This window comes from Solanum lycopersicum, chromosome 1, assembly GCF_036512215.1.
Source record: "Solanum lycopersicum chromosome 1, SLM_r2.1".
Lineage (NCBI taxonomy): Eukaryota > Viridiplantae > Streptophyta > Magnoliopsida > Solanales > Solanaceae > Solanum > Solanum lycopersicum.
Window position 1 is genome coordinate 6939877 of NC_090800.1, and position 22022 is coordinate 6961898.

General features: G+C 33.0%; 2 protein-coding genes and 1 long non-coding RNA gene across 4 annotated transcripts; 1 reads left to right on the top strand and 2 right to left on the bottom strand.

Annotated features, from left to right (window-relative positions):
- Positions 1-1240: 1240 nt before the first annotated feature.
- On the bottom strand, positions 1241-4366 carry LOC104647913 (uncharacterized). Its single transcript, XR_011220505.1, has 2 exons — positions 4089-4366; positions 1241-3707 (listed from the first exon to the last, which is right to left on the bottom strand). It is a non-coding gene; the product is annotated as an uncharacterized lncRNA (long non-coding RNA).
- A 4256-nt stretch (positions 4367-8622) lies between these two features.
- On the top strand, positions 8623-13208 carry LOC101248229 (sphinganine C4-monooxygenase 1). The gene is made up of 2 exons (XM_004228330.5): positions 8623-9523; positions 12295-13208. Exons 1-2 carry the CDS (start codon positions 9275-9277, stop codon positions 12844-12846), a joined length of 801 nt encoding a protein of 266 aa, XP_004228378.1. The 5' UTR covers positions 8623-9274; the 3' UTR covers positions 12847-13208.
- A 1468-nt stretch (positions 13209-14676) lies between these two features.
- On the bottom strand, positions 14677-21970 carry LOC101247648 (probable methyltransferase PMT2). 2 transcript variants are annotated; one of them, XM_004228328.4, is made up of 7 exons: positions 21544-21970; positions 19182-19833; positions 18843-19053; positions 18356-18650; positions 17505-17879; positions 16802-16879; positions 14677-15280 (listed from the first exon to the last, which is right to left on the bottom strand). In XM_004228328.4, exons 2-7 carry the CDS (start codon positions 19824-19826, stop codon positions 15046-15048), a joined length of 1839 nt encoding a protein of 612 aa, XP_004228376.1. In that variant the 5' UTR covers positions 19827-19833; positions 21544-21970; the 3' UTR covers positions 14677-15045. The 2 variants fall into 2 exon arrangements, with proteins under 2 accessions (XP_004228376.1, XP_069152999.1); XM_069296898.1 differs by lacking the exon at positions 21544-21970 and adding an exon at positions 20695-20788.
- Between the last annotated feature and the right edge of the window lie 52 nt (positions 21971-22022).

Sequence of the window (22022 nt, forward strand, 5' to 3'; positions counted from 1 at the left end):
GACAAAGTATGACTAGTTAGCTCATAAATAAGTATTTTTACGAAAGGGTTGTTTTTCACTCTATATAATCACATGATGCCATATTTATCCAACACAATCGCACGAGGTCATAATTCACCCAACACGATCCTCTGAGGTGAAAAAGAATCGGGAATGGATGTAGACAAAGTTCTCGTAATAGAAGTGTAAGCTTCGTTGTACGATAGTATGGAGTTCTGACCACACCGAGGGACAGACCCTGAAGCGGAGGACAGGAATGAGCCGAATCAATGTGTTCCAATTCCATCCTTGCACCGACCATCCAATAAATCGTGGACTAAACAATCGCTGCCTGAAAAAACTATGTCCATCCTCCCTCCCCCCCATAAAGTATATCTCGCTCATATGGGCCATTATAACTATTCAAGAAGACATTCAAAACGGAAAGGATTATAAACAAACCCACCGATGGAATGCCGAGATACAAATCCAACGGTATAGGAGCAGGATTATCTAAAAAAACCAACATCATGGGTGGCTAAGAAAACCCACTGGGAGACTAATGCATTAATCCTTGTGTATACAATATATTAGGTTATTATAACTATCCTAAACATATACATAGATTATAGACAACCATAATTTAATTATTTCAGTAAATTTTTTTATTTTTATTTTGCTTTCTTATTATGTTTTAGTTCATGTATGATTTTTGGTAGATTTAATTGCACAATTATTTTTGTTTGTTGAAACTAGGGCTGGCAAGGGGACAAGGAAGGGGACTGGGGGACGGGACGGGGGACGGAGAGAGGGGATTTAGACCGGGATCGGGATTGGGGGGGACAAAATAGGTCTCATCCCATCCCACTATATATACGGGATGAGATGGGATTTGGGGGGACGAGACGGGATGGGACAGGGAATTTTTTTTATTTTTAAATACTTATATACTTATATTGAAATTATACGTCTTTAGCTAATAAATTTTAAATTTAATTTTTGATTTTCAAATATCAAAATAAATTTTCAAATTTAAAGTTTCAATTTTCAAATTTCAAGATTCATGTTTAAAATTTCAAGTTTCAACATTAAAGTTTTAAATTTCAAATTTGAGAAGTTTAAATTTGTAATTTAAATATTTTAAAGTAATGTAAATTGTAAACTTTAAATTAAGTATTTTAAAGTCAGCTTAGTACTTTAGTATATATTTAATTGTATATATTAAAATTAAAATGTAAAACAATAATTGTATAAAAAAAACTTGAACAAAAGTTAAAATCTTCAAATTTATTCAATAGAACTTAGAAGTTACAATTAACAAATATTAGTGGTGTAACTAATCTACGCAGCCACCTTCTAGGAAGGGTTCTGTTTCAATAAGTTTTTATACGTAAAACTAATATTTGTTACAGATATTAGATGAGTAACTAATTTTACGCAGCCACCTTCTAGGAAGGGTTCTGTTTCAATTAGTTCTCGAATGTAATCTAAAAATATTTGTTTTCTCCTTTAAAATTTATCTAATTGTCGCATCATATCGATGGTGATATCCTCCGGTGTTAGCAAACTTGCTAGAAATTCTTGTGTCTCTAATTCATCATCACTGCATTCAATTAGTGTTTTGATCCAACTTGCTTGTTTTTTACTTAACTTTGGCAAATTGTTATTCCTCCTTCCGACATTGGACCAGTCTCTAAATAAAACTGTTGTTTCCAAACTGTCTTCCGCCAATGAATGTCTATGATAACTAATTTGAAATCTTGCCGCACTGAGAGCAGCCTCTGATGCAACTGATGAAGCTTGAATAGATAGAACATCACGAACCATTTTGCTCAAAGTTGGAAATGCATCGGTTCGCCTACTCCACCATCCTAATGAATCTTTGTTGCCATCTTTGATTTCCAATATTTCTAAATATTGATTAAGATATTCTTCAAAATCATCACGGTTAATAGAATTAAAACCAAGAATACCTCGCACATAAGTTGAAATTGGAAGTGACAAATCAATCTCAACATTAGAAGTTTGACCAACTTCTCCTTGAAAATTTTTCGTAGTTTTATATTTTTCAGCTTTGCTTCTACTGTTATGCTAGACTCACACGTTTGACAATTTGAAATTTCTTCCGGTAAAATTTCTTAAGTTTCATAAAATGTGTCAACAAGGTCTTGCAAACCTTGTAATTTATAAGCGGGATGAAGTAAAGTAGCCGGTAAAAAAAACTTGACGAATAGTAAAAAAATATTTTTAAAATTTTTCAACCATACCTTCAATTGCAACTCTAAATTTATCTATTTTTTTATATTTACAAAATTGAATTGTAAGAGCACAAATATTTATTAATACGGATGAAATAGTAGGATAATAAATTCTAGAAAACATGGTAGTAGCATCATAAAAAAGTCTTAAAAACTGTAATAGTTCTTTAGTTTCTTCCCAATCTTCATCACAAATTCTATCTAATTGGTCAGCATTATAAGCATTAAAAAACATTTGTATGGGTCTTCTATATTTGTAAGCAACCGAAAGCATTTCGTAAAGAGAATTTCACCTTGTTTTAATATATTTTGTAATTTTTCTAGGTGACAATTCACATAGTAAACAACGCTCATTAAATTCCCCAATTCTAGCAGCATTGTTTGTATGAAAATCCAGGTAACGGCATATTCAATTTTTACGCTACCAAAATCAAATAATGAAATACCATCTTGTACAACTAAATTTAATATATGTACAACACATCTAACATGAAAAACATTATTGTGAATTGGACATAATCTAATTTTTAACATTTTAGCAGCGTTTGTATTCTTAGATGCATTATCTAATGCGACAGACATTATTTTATCTATAATCATGTAATAATCTAAAACACTTAAAATATTTGAAGCTAAATATGCAGCAGTTTTTTTCTCTATACATAGTTTATAACTTATAATTCTTTTTTTGCAAATTCCAATTATGATCAATCCAATGTGCAGTAATAGTTAAATAATCATTTCCATTAACACTACGACTCATGTCCGAAGTTATAGACTTTCTACTATCTAATATGCTAAATATACAATGAAGAAATCGACAATGTTTACCTTGAAATTCAAAAACATCAGATTTAACAGTATTTCTTGAAAAGCCTCTATAATTCTGATTATAAGTTTGTTGAATATATTCAATAGAATTGGGATTTGAAGGAAAACTATAAGGCAAACCACAAACAGAAACCATTTTAGCTAAAATTTTTCGATCTAATTTCTTATTATATTTACGTTGTGTTATTGCACCAACAGGGTTAAAAGGATCTAATGTTCCTTGAACCATGTTAGAAGCCCCTATCGATGCATTACCGGTAATATCAAATTCATTAATTGAAATTCCTTTTTTTCTATTGGCTAATGTTTTAGCTTCTTTATATTGAATCGGCACACAAGATAACAAATGTCTATTTAATCCCCCTATTCCACCTTGACCCCCACCTTGTTTATGTTTAAAAGGTTGCTTATACTTATTACAAATAGCAACACTATTTTCTTTATTGAAAGTCATAAATTGCCACACAATAGAAGTTTTAGCGCGTTGATACTTCACCTTCTCCCTTGTGGGAGGTATAAGGGATGAATGTCCAAAATTTTGCTCCGGTAAATTGATAGTCTCATTTGAAACTTCTGTCACCGAGCTAGTAGGTGTTTCTTCTAACTCCTCTTCTCCCAAATCAGCTTCTACTTCTTCACCTGAATTTTCATCAACATTAGGATTAATATTACCATAACGTCATTCTAAACTTTCGTGATCGAATTGAACATTTATTCAATATCATAAGAAGTATCATCAACATAAGTAGAATCATTTATGTTAAATCTAACTCTACTTGTTGATTTAGATGAAGTACCACCACTTTTACTACTCTTTTTTTCTTTACTATTTTTTTTATCAAAATTAAATAATTTAAAAAGTCTACTCTCCTCGTTATCTTGTGCTTTCTCTTTTCCTTTACCGCTATTTTTTTTTTGCTAGAACTCATACTTAATTATATATAGAGTGTAATATAAAAATAATAATTGCACAAAAATAAAGACGAAAAATAAAATATAAATATTATGAAACGAATATACCAAACGTCTGCATTAATAGCAAACGTTGAACCGATTGTTGAAGCTTGTGGTTTGTTGTAACTTGTAATTTAAAACTCCAACAAATACTTGATAACAAATATGAGATAACATAATTATATATATTGATATAATATGAAAATTTTGAATTGAAAATTGAAATATATGAATTATAATAATATGAGAATTAAAATGGAAGTAGAAATTAAGATTGACACTTGAGAGTTGAGAGTTGAGAGGATATAGAAAAATAGATGAGAAAAATGAGAATAGATGATTTTGTAAGAAATAGTAGGGGATATGTGTATTTATAATATTAAAAAGAATTAAAGTGTAATTATTATAACTTGAGGGTTTAAAAAAAACTTTAAAAGTAGGGGGGTGGTGGGGGTGTTTGGGAACACAAAAAGTGGCATAAATCCGTTGGAGGGGGCCCACTAGCTGTTTCCCCAACGGATTAAAATGATAACTTTTTGAATTTTTTTTTTTTAAAAAGGGGATCCCGCGAACCGGCCGGTTCAACCGGACCGGGACCGGGCCGGGTCGACCGAGACGCAGGGGTGAACAGCCCCTGACCGGTCCCCTCATCCCCCACCCCTTAAACCCCCTAAACATAAGAGGATCGGCCGGGCGGGAGACGGCTCGGGTCGGGACGCGGGCCGGGGCGGGATAGCCTGGTCCCCCTGCCACCCCTAGTTGAAACTAAACAAAAGTTTGAAAATGAAGGTGTTGACTTGGTGGTTTAACAAGGATGGAAGTGATTAATCAACACTATTGTAGTTTTAGTCCTCTGATCTTGATAAACATTGATTATGGTCCCTCTAATATTTAAACTATTATATTTATCTTCATGTAATTGAAACATGCATTTTTAATCCCTCCACATGATTTTGTAAATCGAATGATTGTTAATTAGTAAACCATAGAGCTATTCATGTATTATTATATATTGAATTATTGAATGGGAGAGAAATGTCTCCTTTTTTGTGATTAATTTTCTTTTATATCAACGTATTTTAATTACATGTGTTTTTCATAACATGTCAACTTATACACATAATAACAAAAATTATCAAGAATTTCACTTGTCAAGTTGAGAAAAGAAAAGGACAAATATATAATATATAAGAATAACATCAAAGATATTTTTATGAATCAAAATCAATATAATTCAAAGATACCTTTAATACATTTTTTAGAACTAAAAGTAAAACAGAAGAATATTTGAGGGGTTGCAATTCTTGGTAGATTCATGACAAAGACATAACAACATTATATAATAATAACAATGAGAATAATTGAATTCAAATTCCTACTACACCAAACACTATAATGGATGTGTTAGTTAAGAAGAAAAAATATTTTCTTTTTAAAAAAATAATTTTTAAAAAATATTTTTTTTTATTTTTAGTGTTTAATCTTTTCTAGAAAAAAAATTCAAAATACTTTGACGAGTTAAACATGAAAAAAAAAAAACTAAACACACCCTACGTTGGGTTGGATGTACGATTCTTTAGTTCGATTTTATTGAATTTTCAATTTGATTCTTCGATTTTAAAAAAGTGTACACTAAATATCAAATCAATTAAATTTGGCTCGATTCAAAAAAAATTTAACTTCACTTTAATTTGATTCGACATTTCTAAAACAAAATTTGTATGCAAATGAGGACCAAATTATCACAATCTAAAAATAAACTGAAAATCATAAGGTATAAATAAACATTAAAAGTAACACCAACAAAGATTGTGGTGGAATGATAATGCTCCTTCAGGAGGCTTAAGGTGATTGGGGGCCTAAAGCGAATTTTCAATTTGGGACGACTCAATGTGATTGTGGGCTTAAAGCGAAATTTCAATTCGGGACCTTAAATATAAATGAACTTTATATACGTATTTATTCAAAATTTATTTATTTTTACACTATTTAGATGAAAATTATTAGTATTTTAATATTATTTTTTCAGTTATTAATTTAGGTAAGATTTCATCAACTCAACACTGAAAACATCCTTTCAGTGAGACAATTATTATGTGAATTGTTAACATAATTATATAAGTAATAAGTTGACAAATATTAAATAAAGATAGGAGTTAGAACCCTAGAATTTGATGCAAGAAGTTGATGACTTGATATTTTCATTTTATTATGTTTGTAGTAATGCTTGAAACTAAAATTAAAAAAAAAAATTATTCACTTTGTTCAACACTTTTTACTATCAATTCTTATTTTTAGCAAAGTACAAAAGATATTAAAGTGGGTAAATAATATACTTTATAAAAAATTATACTTTTTATCATAGATAATTAATTTTTCTATAAAAATTTTAACACATAATTTATTCTTGATAAAAATCTGGGCTCTCGAAATTTGAAGGCCTAATGCAAAAGCCTTATTTCCTAAGCATAAAGCCGGCCTTGTACTCCTCCATTCTTAACTGTGTTAGGAATACGAAATTGCCTCCAACCTAAATTTTTTTATGTCAACCTAAATTTAATCATTTTTCATTATAATACCAGACATCCAATAAAATTTCAAAATAATAAAATTATTTAGAAGCAACCAATACTAGCACCACAAATAATTAATGCATTCATCAACTTGGTGATAAACTCTCAATTAATGAAACCATATGAATTCAGCAGCTACAATTAAATGACCTACCTAGTAAGGAAAAATAGAACTTTTATATTGTGATTTTGAATCTTAAAATGTTTCTGAGTTCAAATTTATATCGTAATACTTATTATTTTAAAATACTTTTAATGAAAGTTTAGATTTTTCGCATATTGAATTGTAGAATGTTAAATCGAAGGTACTGTATACTAAATGTTAAATTGAAGAATTAAACTTTTTTTTCAAAAAAAAATTAAAACCTAAACTGAAATTGAAGGACCATATTAATTTAATTCTATTCAATTTTTTGATATTTATATCAACCTTCTCTCTAAGTTGCTTGTAATGAATTAAGTAGTTGAAAGTCAATTAAAGCCAAGCAGCCAAGTAGTTAAAATGAAACTGGCGATGTCGATGGTTCCACATTGTTCCAATGTTTGTTCAGCACGTATTCACATCTCTCAATTTTTTTTAATTTTTAATTTTGTATTTATATCAATATTGTAGCCTGATTAATTCAAATTCACATCCAAAAGTTTTACATTGCTTAAAAAAGACAGTTCCGTACTTAAATAGACTCAACCCAAAACTTCTAATTAAAGATGAAAAAGTAGTTACCTCTCAAAATTAATTAACCCTCCATTTAAAAAGAATGACATTCTTTTTTTAGTCCGTTTAAAAAAAAAGACATTTTTCTTTTTTGGTAATATTTTAAGTTTAGCGTTCCACGTGGTATGTTTAAGACCATAAGATCAAAGGATAATTTTGCACGTTTGACATAACTTGACCACAAAATTTAAAGATCTTTTTTATTTTCTTAAACTGTGTATCAAATCAAAGAAGATCATTCTTTGTGAAATGAAAAAAAGTATAAAACTACAGTATATTTAAGTGTTCGGTCATACCTCAAGGCATAAGTTTAATAGCATAAGTTATGGGGAAAATGCACAAATACCCCTTCAACCTATGATCAAAATTTCAGAGACACACTTATAGTATACTAAGGTCCTATTACCCTCCTGAACTTATTTTATAAGTAATTTTCCACCTCTTTTCGGTCTACGTGGCACTAACTTGAAGAAAAAAGTCAATCAACGTTGGGTCCACAAGATAATGCCACGTAAGTCGAAAAGGGATAGAAAATTATTAATAAAATAACTTTAGTAGGTAATAGGACCTTAGTATAGTATAAATATGTCTCTGAAAATTTGATCATAAATTGACGGAGTACTTATCCATTATCCCTAAGTTATGTCCAAAACATAAGTGGAGTGGCAAGTTATAACTCAAGGCATAAGTGGTACAGATAATGTCCAGAACATAAGTTTAATAATACAAGTTATGTTACATAACATTTATTATATAACACTAATTATGTAATTAGGCACAAGTTACATTATACAATCTCTATCTTAAGACATAAGTTTAGTGGTATAAGTTATATCACAAAATAAAAATTCAATAACACAAGTCACTATTCAAAATAAAATTTTCTGTAAAATCTTATTCTACAAATAAAATACTACAACACTTATGCAATATTCTCTTTAAAAAATTGCCCGGCAGAAGTCATAACTACACTCTCCCTGACACACATATTTTCATTATATGAACAATATATACAAAAAAATAAAATTATCAAATAAATAATTATAAGTAAAACTAATTAAAATATATACAAATTGACTTGAGCACCATATTTTTCACAATACAAATAATTGTCTATCTCCGTCCTTGCTCCTAGAAAAATATTATTCAACATAACCTTAATGATTTGTACAAAAAGTCAAAATAAATTACTCATGTGCGTAAAATAAAAATATTTCGAAAGATTTGACCTAAAATTAAAAAGAGAAAAGTCATTAGATCTCAAAATTAATTTATTTTTTTAAGTTCACGTTAAAGTTCTGACTAAATTCGAATGGCGCACTTCAAGGCGCAGAGATGGCGCTTGCAACAGGATTTTCTCCATACCCAAGACTGCAATCCAAAACATTTGATTAAGAGTGAAATACTTTCATTAGTGCACCACAACTCATGTTGGTAAAAGTAATTTATTCGATCCATAAAAGGAAAATAATCTATTTTATAAAGAAAAAAATAGTTATACAATTATTATTATTAGTACTCTTTGTCGAAAAAGCTTTTCTAGATTCCTCATATATGTTGATGATAACAATAATAATTTCCTTTTAATTAATACTTTCAAATCACAAAATTCACAGAACATAACCAACCAGAAATAGATCATTATTAGGATTTTTATTTTTATTTTTTGCCTGCTTTACACTTTTGTGTTTTCTTGAATTCCTTCCAATTTCAATTTTTGGGAGAGAATTCAATTTTTAATCCACCTCCTCTGAAAACCCTAGTTCCAAATCCTCCATTTTACCATAAATAAACTCTTATTTTACAGAAATGTTAAAATCCCTTTTCACAGTTCCCTCATAATCTTGTTTTAAATGCATAAAGTTTGAATCTTTTTGTTATAGTATTCAAGATTTTTGTTTTATTTGGGTAAAGTTTGAATCTTTTTATTATAGTTTTCAAGAATCTTGTGTTTTTAAGGAGATATGAGTATTGATAATGATGTTGTTAGAGGAGGATTACATGTGTCAGATGAATTATTGGGTACTATTTTGCCAATAGTGGTGTATTGGGTTTATTCAGGATTGTATTGTTTGCTTGGGGGTATGGAGAATTATAGATTACATACTAAGAAAGATGAAGATGAGAAGAATTTGGTTACCAAGAAAGAGGTTGTTAAAGGGGTTCTTCTTCAACAGGTTGTTCAAAGTGTTGTTGCTACTGTTCTCTTCGCGGTTCGTTACCCGTATCACCCTTTTTATTGCAAATTTGTTGATTGATTTTACCATTGTTGGTAGTTTGATAGATGGAGATTGTTGTATTGTTACTTGAAGCAGTTTAATTAGTCTTTGTTATTGTTTTTGACTTTAGCTGATCGTATCGCGATTCAGTGGAAGATGGTTGTTGTATATTCACTGTAAAAAGAAACATATTTAGCTAGAATAGATATTTTGAATTGGGTTTGAGCAGTTGGATACAGAGGGTTAGTATAACCATCGAATTTGAGATTGAAGTGGGTTGACCTTTACTGGTGGCTGCTGCTTCATTTTGACCAAAGTTCGGAATTCCTTTTGATCCTTGAATTTTTAGGTTTAAAATATGTAGATTGGTGCAAATGTTGTGCAATTATACTTGCACGGTGTGTTCACACCCCATGGTTGGAAGAGGGATTAGAGGTGTTATGAAAGTGAATAGTTTACTATTTTTGAATTTGGCACTGTCGGATGGTTCCTTATTAGAATATGTTGAGGATCTTTAGTTTTTTTTTGAAACAATTTACAATTAGATTTTATGCTGCATAATTGTGTAGTCTTGCAGGACGGTGGAATTTATATTGCAAAGTTCGGTCTTTTTAAATTTCTATCTGGTATTTCTTATATTCACATATGGAGAGAACTGGAGATTGATATATTGTTACATTTGCACATGTTTATTAGTTTTATTTTCTTTCTTGGAAGATTCTTAGCAACTCCTTGTATAGTTTTTGGTTCTGGGAATGCTAGAAAGGAGAATAATTGATTTTATGTTCTGGGAATAGATTACGTCAAGTTATAGAAGTTATGGTTCCTTGCTGTTTCTTAGATGTTAGGATTCCTCTCTCTTCTCGATATGTCTCCAGAGATGTTGAGGCGCTCAACTTTTAACACTTCATCTTGAAGAAGCATTGATAAATTGATCATACTTGCTCTATCTAATAAAATAAAGTAGCTTCGGTGATAAATAGATTGGGTGAATTCAGTGATGCATATTTATTGTGAAGTTCTCGGTGATAAGCAGCTGGACACCAGAATGTTTTTTTCTCCACATACTAGGGCTTGAGATAAGTGGATCTCTCTGCTTTCTTATTCATCTTGGCAATATAAGGAATTAGTTTAATGTTGTGCAGTTGCATGTCTTAGAATTGAATAAAATGTTTTAATGTTGGGACACAGGGTTCTAATAGATTGGAAGCTTCTCACATCCTTTATGCTAAAAATAGACTTATCCTTTGCCGGGCTGAGGAGGTTTAGTTGAGATACTTAAAGAGTCATTCAGCTGTTGTTTGAAATTGTTTCTGGGCTGAAGTTTAACGTGAGGAAAATCTCTACTTTCCTTGTGTCAGACAGGAGAGTTTCGTACAACTTATTTGGGCATGCCTTCAGGTGCCAAATACAAGGCTAAGCAAGTGTGGTATGGGATTGCGGATAGATTTAAAAAGAAGCTTGCGACTTGGAAAAGGCAGTACCTATCCGTAGTAGGTCATCAACAACATGCTTGACTCACTTCCCACCTATCTCATGTCCTTGTCAATGTATGAACAAGCGATAAGATCAAAAAGAAATTTCCTGCTGAGTGAAAGTAAGGAATAAGAGCCTTAAATCTTGTTAAGTGTGACTTGGTAGCGAGAAGGAGAAAAAAAGGGTGGATTGGGGAATCAGGAACTTGGAGGCATACAATACGGCGTATTTAATCAAATGGGTGTGGCGATTTGGTAAGGATGAAAGAAGCCTATGGAGAAGGGTATTCTCTTCCAAATATGGAGAAATCTGATTTTGGTATTTCATATTTGGGCCGGGTACAAAACATCACCCTGCTTGAGGCATATGGAAAAACATTTGCAGTTTATGGCCATTTGTTGAAATTAAACTAGAACTAATGTGGGAGATGGCAGGCGACTCCTACAGGATGCAGGGATTGCTTGTACTCCAAAATGATGGCAATCAATGATCTTTATAGTTTTTTTTTCAATATCACCCATAGGCTATAACCGAAATTTTAGAGACATACCTTAACTAAACTAAGTTCCTATTACCCCCGAACTCATTTTTTTGTAATTTTGTACACCTTTTGGCTTATGTGGCACACCATGTGACTCCACGCAGTTGAGGCGCGTGAGCGATATTTGGATGCCACGTAAGCCAAAGAGGTTTACAAAATTAGCAAAAAAATGAGTTCGGGGGTAATAGGACCGTAGTTTAATTAAGGTGTGTCTGGAATTTCGGTTGTAATTTTGGTTGTAGTCTAGGGTGGTACTTCTACCTTATCCCAAATATGTTTGCATTCTGTTCAACTTCCATGACCACAAATGAGGCAGTTGACTTGTACTTCTATGCCCATGTTGTTTCAAGCTAAAATTTGGAGTTATTGGTCCTAGTTTTCATTTCTTTAGTTACACAGTTACAGCTTAATGCATACATCTCATCATAGCTCTTATGGCATACTGCAGCCAATTGGTGGTTGGCTTGCTTATATTCTTTAAGCAAATGTCTCTTCCAACATCATATGCTTTGGAGATTATATTGGACCTTGGGTTTTAGAATGTTCATTACCTGATACTGAAACTGTTCTTAGTCGTGCCGTAGTGAAGTAGCTTTTCTCATGTAGTTTTAGGTCCACTTAATAACTTGTTGCACTTGTGCTCTCTTTTCCAAACTTTCTCATTGTTTGGGATTATATGTCAATTCATTTCTGGAAGCTAAAGTTTGATTATTTATCTTGTTCACTAAACTTTAATTTTTTCGAACAGGTCACAGGTAATGATGGCGACTCTGATGGAAATCAACATGGCTTCCTTGTTCTTGTTAGACAGTTGTTTCTTGCCATGGTCATCTTAGATACTTGGCAATACTTTATGCATCGCTACATGCATCAAAACAAGTTCTTATACAAGCATATACATTCTCAGCATCATCGGCTAGTTGTTCCATATGCATTCGGAGCTCTGTACAATCATCCTTTAGAGGGTCTGTTACTTGACACTATCGGTGGAGCTTTAGCTTTCCTTTTCTCAGGCATGTCTCCTCGAGCTTCCATCTTCTTTTTCTCGTTTGCTACCATCAAAACAGTCGATGATCATTGTGGACTATGGCTACCTGGAAACCTCTTCCATATCGTCTTTAAAAACAACTCAGCATACCATGACATTCACCACCAACTTTACGGAAGCAAGTATAACTTTTCACAGCCTTTCTTTGTTACCTGGGATAGGATACTTGGTACGTATATGCCATATGCACTCGTCGAAAGACCAGAAGGGGGTTATGAAGCTAGGCCTGATAAAGATTGCAAGGATGACTGACAAAACTGTTGGACCTTGTTTAAAGCATGTACCACTGCAATTTTACCCAGTATTTGCCTTTCTCAGTAATCTGTATATAATCATATATGTTTCTGCATATATTGTTGTATTACTGGTTTTCTTTTTGAGGTTGAAAAAGAAAAAAAGGGAAATAATGTCTTCTTTTTCTTTGTTATAGTGTCTGGTTTCCCCTAATTAGCTGTAGGTAGAAGAAGACTACAGATTCAAGATTGGTTTGTGTATCAATCAAGTGAGTTAATCTTTTTCTCAAGTGTTCTCTACCATAGCTATGTTTTTTCGTCTGATAGATGATTGTGGATGTATAAATTTCGCGTGTACCTTATTTGGACATCGCTATTTAACCTGTACGAAGTTTTAAGATTTTTTTACACGTCTATGCACTCCGATATACTTCAAATCTCTGGTGTCTAGAGTAGAACTTAACAAAGTCTGATAATTTTGGACAAGATGTTTTGAGTTCAAGCAAAATCACCAAAACTACAGCCATATTAAACTTGATACATGGCATATTTCAAGTTTTAACATGGAGCATCTAACCTTCTATGAATACTTATCGAGAGGTCTTGGACTCGAGTCTTGAGAATAGAGAACTTTCTAGTATGGAGCATGTTACCTTTATCGATTTGAATTCAGATTAATTAATTTCAGTAACTTTCGAATATTGAATAATCAAAGAGAATGTTCTTATGGATATGGACAATAAGTCTAGTGCCATGGTGTACATTGATGGAATTGATTTCTGAAGCTATCAAAATTTATCTGGAAACTTAATGCAGATGGTTAGGGGTGTTCATGGTTTGAATAAAAATCGATCTAAATAGATTAAATAAATCGATTTAATTTGGATTTTGATTTGGTTTATTGTTAAAACCCGATATATTTGATTTGGTTATGTTTTTTTCGAAAAAAACTGAAGAAATAATTGAACCGAACCAAAAACTTATATACATAAATTTATTATTATACATACATAATATTTATATTCATAAACAATTTTAGATTTTATATACGTTTCATTAAAATTTATTTATAATTTACTTATTGAAAAAAAATCCAAGTTGAGAATATTTTTGTTATTGGTTTCATCTTTCATGTATATGAGTATCTATCGAAATTCTTTGTGTGACTGAAAATGTCAGTCTCTTTCTTATCATGCCAAAATAGTGAATTTTGAAGTTTTGGTAGTAAATTCAATGATCAAAAGTTCTGTAATGACATTCATTCTAACTATTCTTTTGTTTGAATGGATGATTGTCACTTTTTTCACGTTTTGAAAAAATTGTTTCTTTTATTTTTGCGTATGGTTAATAATTGAATAACCGAACCAAACCAAACCGAAACCGAAAATAATCAAACCGATAAATGTACATAATATTTGATTTAATTTTGATAATTTTAAAATCGATTATTTTAATTTTGACCAATAACCGACCCAAACCAACTGGTGAACACCCTTTGAGATGGTAGTTAGTTACATGTGAAGCTCATACAACTCTAATCGAAATTTCATCAAGTTACTGACTTTTAGCTGTGAATTCAGACTCAATGATCATCTTTAACATGGCTAATGACATTCACAAAATTCCCCAGAAACTAGAAGATATCAATGAGGACTTCAAGTGTCAAAGAGACATACAAGTAAGTGAGGTAATGGCGTGGCAAACGCCCTTGCTAAATCTGTCACCACGATTCAAGATGCAACCAACGTCCTTTAGAAGGAGGACGAAAAAAACATTCATCTTGGTAATGTATGCAGTTAACGAAAGCTAAAATGAATCACGAGAGACGAGGGTTCAAACGCCAACAAGATACCAGGAAAGCTAAGTGGTTTCTCCCCACTTGAATTGAACACATTACAACATCTGTTTTTTTCATCAGAGATGAAAATGCTCCTAAGAATACATCAAAAGTTTCAGAAAAGATCCATCATGTAGTGTGGGGCTTCAAAGAGAAGAAAGAAAAATAAATGAATGCAAGTTTTACAAAGCATAATATCATACAATATAATGTATGGATCCATCAATAGAAAAGGTTAAACACACAGACACCATATAGCCTCGTCTCATCGACCAAAAATTTCTTGTGTTGAAGGTTCTGTAATAAGCTACTCACTGAACTTCGATTATGGAAGAATTGGTCCTTGGGATCCATTAAACCATCACTGTCTTCACTGGCATCTTATCGTGTGGATGTGGAATTATCATCCCCCACAGTCCAGTATTGTTTTACTGCTACCAGTATTTTTTCGGGAACAAGGGGACCGTCTTCATGATCTATCAATTTGGAGTCCCATCTTATACCTCCTATTATCTTCTTTACCTTAATTAGAACATCTATATCATCTCTCAGAATAACAGCGCCTTCTGGCCGCAAAATACGGTCCATCTCTAAGAGAATGTCTTCAAAGTTGCACCTTCATGATTTCAAAAAGAAAAGCCAACAAAGGAATGTTAGAATACTAACTTGACCAAAAGCACAAAAGCAATTTTTGCTTCTTCCCCATTACATTCTGGAATCTTATCCATAATAAAGGCGACACAGCAACCAAAAAAAAAAAAAAGGGCAGCCCGATGCACAAAGCAGGCCGTGTTACCAACAAGAAGAAATAATAGAATCTGGATTAGTCAAAACATACACTTGGCCTCTACTTGTAGAATATACAACAGGGAACCCCGTGCTTGAATTTGAAATTACTCCTTAGAATTACCTACAAGTTTAAGCGGCTAAATAGTTGCTGAATTCGTCCAGTATAACTGACCTATTTTTCCTTTTAGCCTATATATCAATTCAGCAAACTTTTTGTAGTTGCTTAACCTGTTTCTCTAGCATCGAATTCATATGCGAACAAACCAGCCAACCTCCAAAAAATGGTATTTATTTTGAACATATCTCTTAACTCTAATACGAATTAGAAAAGTTCTTACTTGTGCAACCGTGGGTGCATCTACTATTTAGTGGTCAATGAAGTGGGTGGAGAACCATGAGGTCTCAATCTCCCAAGTTCAAATCCTACTGGAGGCAAAAATACTAAGTAGGTGAGTTCTTCCCATCTAACCGGGCCTTGGTAGACCGTTACCTGATACCTATTGTTGGTGGAGGGCAGCAAGTACCCCATAAATTATTCGAGGTATGCACAAGCTGGTCCGGGCATGACAATTAAAAAACAAGTGCTTACGTGCAGATCTCTGCTTACCCAAAAAAAGTCATCTACTGAGGGAGGATTACGTCACATGATCAAACTTCAAACCAGACTCACTAAAGTTGATAATTACAAACATGATGCACCAATAAAAATTGCAAGTTGGTCCAAAACTAAAGTTGACAATTACAAACCTGACCAATGAAAATCGCAAGTTGGTCTAAAACTAAAGTTGACAGTTATAAACATGATGCACCAATGAAAATTGCAAGTTGGTCTAAAGGAAGAAATGATTTTCATTCATAGTATTATAGTTATGCTAGTTGCATAAAGCTCAATTTCAGAATGAGATTCAAAGGAGGCAATTAGGTGTGCTCCTTCAAGTCAATTTATATCATGGTATTGACTTTTGACTGAGTTTAAGAAATTAACTTGACTTGTATATTTTATTAGTGTTAAGGATATATTAATAATAGTTGAAAAGAGTTTGATCAAGAACGATCATATTGAAGCTTGACAATTGAATAGTTTGATTATTTTGAACTTTTGGAAGTAGTAAAGGACAAATAAAAATGGAATCATGTCAAAACATTCTATATATGAAATAGGAGATGGTGGCGTAAAATTATACCACCGACTTATTCTTTTTATTTCCAAATTGCAGTCATGTCAGATTGGCATCCATCCTCATTCTTAACAGCCATAATACTATCTAAGGTTCTTGATCTCAACGGTGAACAAGCTGAAATACAAAAAAAGAAAAGGAAAAAAAAAAAGAGAAGTGGAAATACTTACTTGTCCTTGTATAAACTGAAAAGACCATGAGCATGAATGAGATCATAAGTCCTTGGGTATGTAGAGAACGCTTCACACCTGAAACACAATAACTGTTATCAGAGTGTAGCTTTTCAGCAGGACAAGAGGAAGAGAAAATTACTGAATAGTTTGAATTCCTTATGAAGAGACAAAGTTAGACAAGCAATTTGTTAAAAGTAGCCTGCATAGGATTGACATTCCTTATTCCCACGAAGCAGAAAAGATTTGGTGCTACAAACAACTGCAGCAACTTATATAGTTGTGTGCATATGTGTAATTAAATTTTACACCCTCAGATACTTACGGCCTCTTATTATATTTATCTCTTCACCTAAAGGATCGTGATTATAGTATCCTCTAAGTTTATGTTAACTACTATACCTAAACAAGAAGTAAAAGTGCAAACTAACATTTAAATGAAAGTAACATTAGATCAAGGTGTCCTTTCATATGACAATTCCTTAATTTTTTTCAAAGCCATTGATACAGAACAAAGGTTTCCTTTGATGGTCCTTTGCGTTTAAAACCAAAGACTAGAGAATACAAAATTAATAATCAGTCATACAAAATCGAGTGGCAAGAGAACTGAACTTCCTACGAACAAAAAATCCTTGATAAGTTATCAAAGCCACAACTATACCAGATAAGTATATAATTGAGCATAGGAGAGAGAAAGCCATACCAGTCATGATAAATTCCGATAAGCCCACGTTCATAAATGACTCCCAAGGTATTTTTCTTGGCTATCGTAGGCATAACATTCATAACCCACAACTTGGGAGATTGAAGAGCTGCAGCAAAACCTCCAAGTCCAGAATTCATGTCCATGATATTACGGTACCTTCCTGTGTCTATGAGTTTGTTAATTTTCTTATAAGCACTAACATGCTTCTTCCATTTCCTGTTGTCTTCCAGATATGCCTCAACGGGGACTCCAGAAACTAGTCCATTAGCAATTCTTGGAGGAACAGCAAAAAGTCTCTCAGGGAATGGTTTTAGACCTTCATCATCACCATTGCCTTTGCTTGGTGTTATGCATGCTTCCATTTTGTTGTACCTGATCAACAGAAGCAAAATAATGGAATCCATGAAACTTGATCTTCAAAATTGAGTTTGCGCTGCAATATACGTAGTATTAGGTGAAATGAAAGAGTTTATCCTATTACTTTGCTACAATTGAAGCGGCCAGGCTATTAGAAATAATTCTGTATTATGCATCTAACTAGCTTGCACCAACAGGTTTGGATGGTAATTGCACAAGGTAAATATCCACCATATCAGATTATCACAAAACTGTAAGTATAGAGACTTCTAGATATCTTTCCGCATACTGCGACCTTCTTTAAAAACAGTTTGTCCAAGGAAAAAAGTTCACATCATTCCAAAAAGTACTTGTATAGTTTTAGCAACCTGGTTTACAGTAGCACAAATTTGCCACTCATGGTAGGCAAGAAGCATATTCTCTTTAGCTTTTGCTTTAAGTAGGAAGAATTTCCAACATATAAAACTGAACTGTTTAGAATGATGACGTACCAGACATCATCTGGATCTGTCGATTTACAAAGTGTAGCTTCAGACTCTTCTTGCGTAGAACGGCATGAGTCGGCATCCATCCTTTTCTGCCAAATAGCAGTCTCACCCTTCTCAGATTTCTTCTCCCAGCAAAGAAGTTTGGCAATCTCTTCAATTTTCCTTTGTTCTTCCTGAAGGTCCTCCATGGGGCGTTGCCAGGCCTTGTAATTAGTCTTCCAATTGATCGGAGGGCCAGAAAGCACCCAGTAGCCACCAGGTCGAAGAACTCTATCAACTTCCATCATGAGGATTCCATCTGCATGAAGAAAGACTATGATATACAACAAAAGAACAGCTACCAAAAAGGCTAAGAATAAACCATAAAGAAAAAACAAGTAAAAGAAGAAGTTAAAACCAAATGTCTTCAAAAATTTTAAAAGGTCACACTTTTTTCGAAATTACAATTCGTCATCAAGAAGGTATTCTTACTACCACACAAGATTTATACCAGCAGCTCCCCATGGGATTAGACAGCGAGAACAATGAGCCATATCAAAGGCCCTAGATGGATATGGCATTTTGACTGTTCCTAGGACGCCAATTACAGCAGGTACACCCCTTTCAAGAGCAAACTGAACTTGAGCTTCATGTGAGTCTCGTGGAGCAAATGACATTGCGATGACATTCCTTTTCCAAAGATAAGCACCCCAACTTGCAACCTGGTATCATGAAACATTGTTAGTCAAAAAAGCCAACACAACAACAAGAAGTATTCTCCAAGTAGGTAAACAAACTGAGACACGGATATCTTTTGCTATAAGAAAGGTTTTCACTGTACAAATCATACCCCGCAACCAGTGTCCAGAGCAGTCCGAACAGTTCCATTTTGAATTGGGATTACAGAAGCAAGCTGATCAATATATTTATCTGCTCCTTGAGGAAACTGTGTCCCTCCTCCAGGGAACCTAAACACATTACCTTCATACTGAATCCAGTTCTGAATGGCCTTCTCGACTGTCAAGCTCTTATAGGGGGCATTCACATATGGAACGTAATCCCGACTCTTTGGCCATGGAAATGGGGCGACATACCCCTTAGGTGCTGGAATAAGGCAATTCAACTTCTTTTCTGGAGGCGGACAATGCCTTTCTCGATAGATCATATTTTCCCTTGGGAGGTGCATAGCACGCTTTTGATCTTGACATGGTGTATGATCAGTGTAACGAGGACGGCATGGCTTAAATTTTTTGACTTCCGTTCCTGAATCATCAATACTACCTGCTTGGCCACCATGACGAGTCTCAAAATTGAGATTTGGTAGGATATTGCAGTTCTCACCACTCCTGGTGACTGCCAAAGCTATACTATCTCCCTTCCCGACGCCACTTCTCTGCCATGATCCAAGCAAATAGAAGAAGAAACAGAGACCAGCTACAATAAATATTGACACAGAAGTCCTGGTCCTATTGTCCCCCATGCTTTTGTTTGCCATTGCTGTCCTGAAATGATTTTAGCATTGAGTTAGGAAAGCGAAGGAAGCTGAATACCGATACACATGTTTTTTTAAATGTACCAGAAGTATAGCAAGATCAGAGCATAGTTCTACAACAATTTGCTCATTGAGGTCCCAAAAGATCATAGCTTTTGGTACCGAATGCTTTTTAGTGTACAAGATTCTAGAAATTAGCAGAAGTCAATTAAAGCTACGAAAGAAAAAACAGATAAAGCTCCTTCTTCTCCCTGATACTCCAATAACTGCAAATTAAGGTAGCAGGAGGTCACCATTTAATCTTAAACACCTAGCAGTGTACTAGGATCAAAATCAAATTTTTACTCCCTCCCTCGCAATTTATGTGACACTTTTTCCTTTTCAGTTCATTCTAAAAAGAATGTCACATTTCTATAATTGGAAACAATTTTTGATGACCACATTTCCATAATTGGAAACAATTTTAACTTAAAAATGATCATTTTCCCCATAACGAAATAATTTACAGACATACAAATGAACAAGTAAGAATAATTATTACATAAACTTTGTGTCCGGTCAAATGGTGCCACATAAATTGGAATGGTTGGAGTACTTGTTGTCCAGTTGGAATACACAAAAGTTTAACAAACCAACCCATAAATCAAGCTTTTAAATACATTATCTTTTTAGTTTCCTAAACAGTAAGCGGGTATTTTAACAAATAACAGTGCCTTTAATAGACCACCACTAAAAGCTACAGAACAAAAAGAGAGAGAACAGAAACATGAAACAAAAAATTGATAAAATGCTAAAAACTGCAAGTTTATTACACTTTAACTTCACCTAAGAAGTTAAAATGATACAACATAAGAAAAGATTTGAACTTTACACAATTAATGGGTCTAGAAAGTGAAAGTTTCACTTGACAAATGAATCAATCAAATTGACAAGAAAGATAGAACTTTATAATCAAAAACCCCAATGAATAAATGAAAGATCAGCTATATAGGGTTGAATCAGCATACCAATAGCATGAAATCCCCCCCCCCCCAAAAAACTCCCCACCTCACACACACTTTCTTAATGACCTTCCAACTGTGCTCTATTTTGCTTTACAGTCCACAACAGAAACTTTTAGCCAAGAACTGATACATAGAGAAGACCCAAGAAAATGGGTCTTTAACTACACTTAGGAAACTATCAGTAGACCCCATAAAGATTTGAACTTTATACTGTAAATGGATTTGGAAAGTAAAAAATTCACTTGAAAAAATAAACCAATCAAATATAACTGACAAGAAAGCTAGGAACTTTAAATTCAAGAACTCAAATGAAAGATCAGCTATAGAGGGTTAAATCACCATACAAATGGCATAAATTTTTTCCAACACTTTCTTAATGACCTTCCAACTCTACTTTATTTTGCTTTACAGTCCACAACAGAAACTTGAAAAAAACAAGACCTGATACACATAGAGCAGACCCAAGAAAATAGGTCTTTAACAGAAAACTTGAAAAAACAAGACCTGATACATAGAGCAGACCCAAGAAAATAGGTCTTTTAACTATAACCCTATATGAAAAGATTTGAACTTTATACAGTAAATTGGCTTAAAAGTGCAGTCTCACTTGAAAAATGAAGCAATCAAATCAAAAAGACAATAAAGATTGGAGCTTTATAATTGAGAATTCAAATAATTGAATGAAACATTAGCTATAGAGAGTTGAATCAGCATACCAGTGGCATGAAAAAAAAAATCAATACTTCCTTTTACTGGCTTTCCTGCTTTATTTTTGCTTTGTAAGTCCACAACTCAGATATGCCTTTCAAATTAAATCAAGAACAGAAACACTGCAAAACCCCTAATTTTTTTAATTTTTTTCAAGGATATCTACAAGCATATACATCAAATTTACAACTCTCTGTGTCTCTCTTTACAATTCTCAGTTTTTTTCGTTTTGTTTTTGTTTCTGTGGTGGTGGGGGCTGGGGGTAGTGGAGGTTTTTAGCAAAATCAAATCGTAACTGGTAAGCTAATTATAAAATTGACTTATTGATATTCAATTATTGAATTAAAGGTTAACGAGCAAGTATTTTCAAAATTAAGAGTTCTATATATTTTTTGTTGTGATTATTAATTATAGAATTATGAGTTTAAGTAAGTCAAAATAATAATTTTGTTTGATTGAATATCTATATAATGGTGAGTGAAAGTGA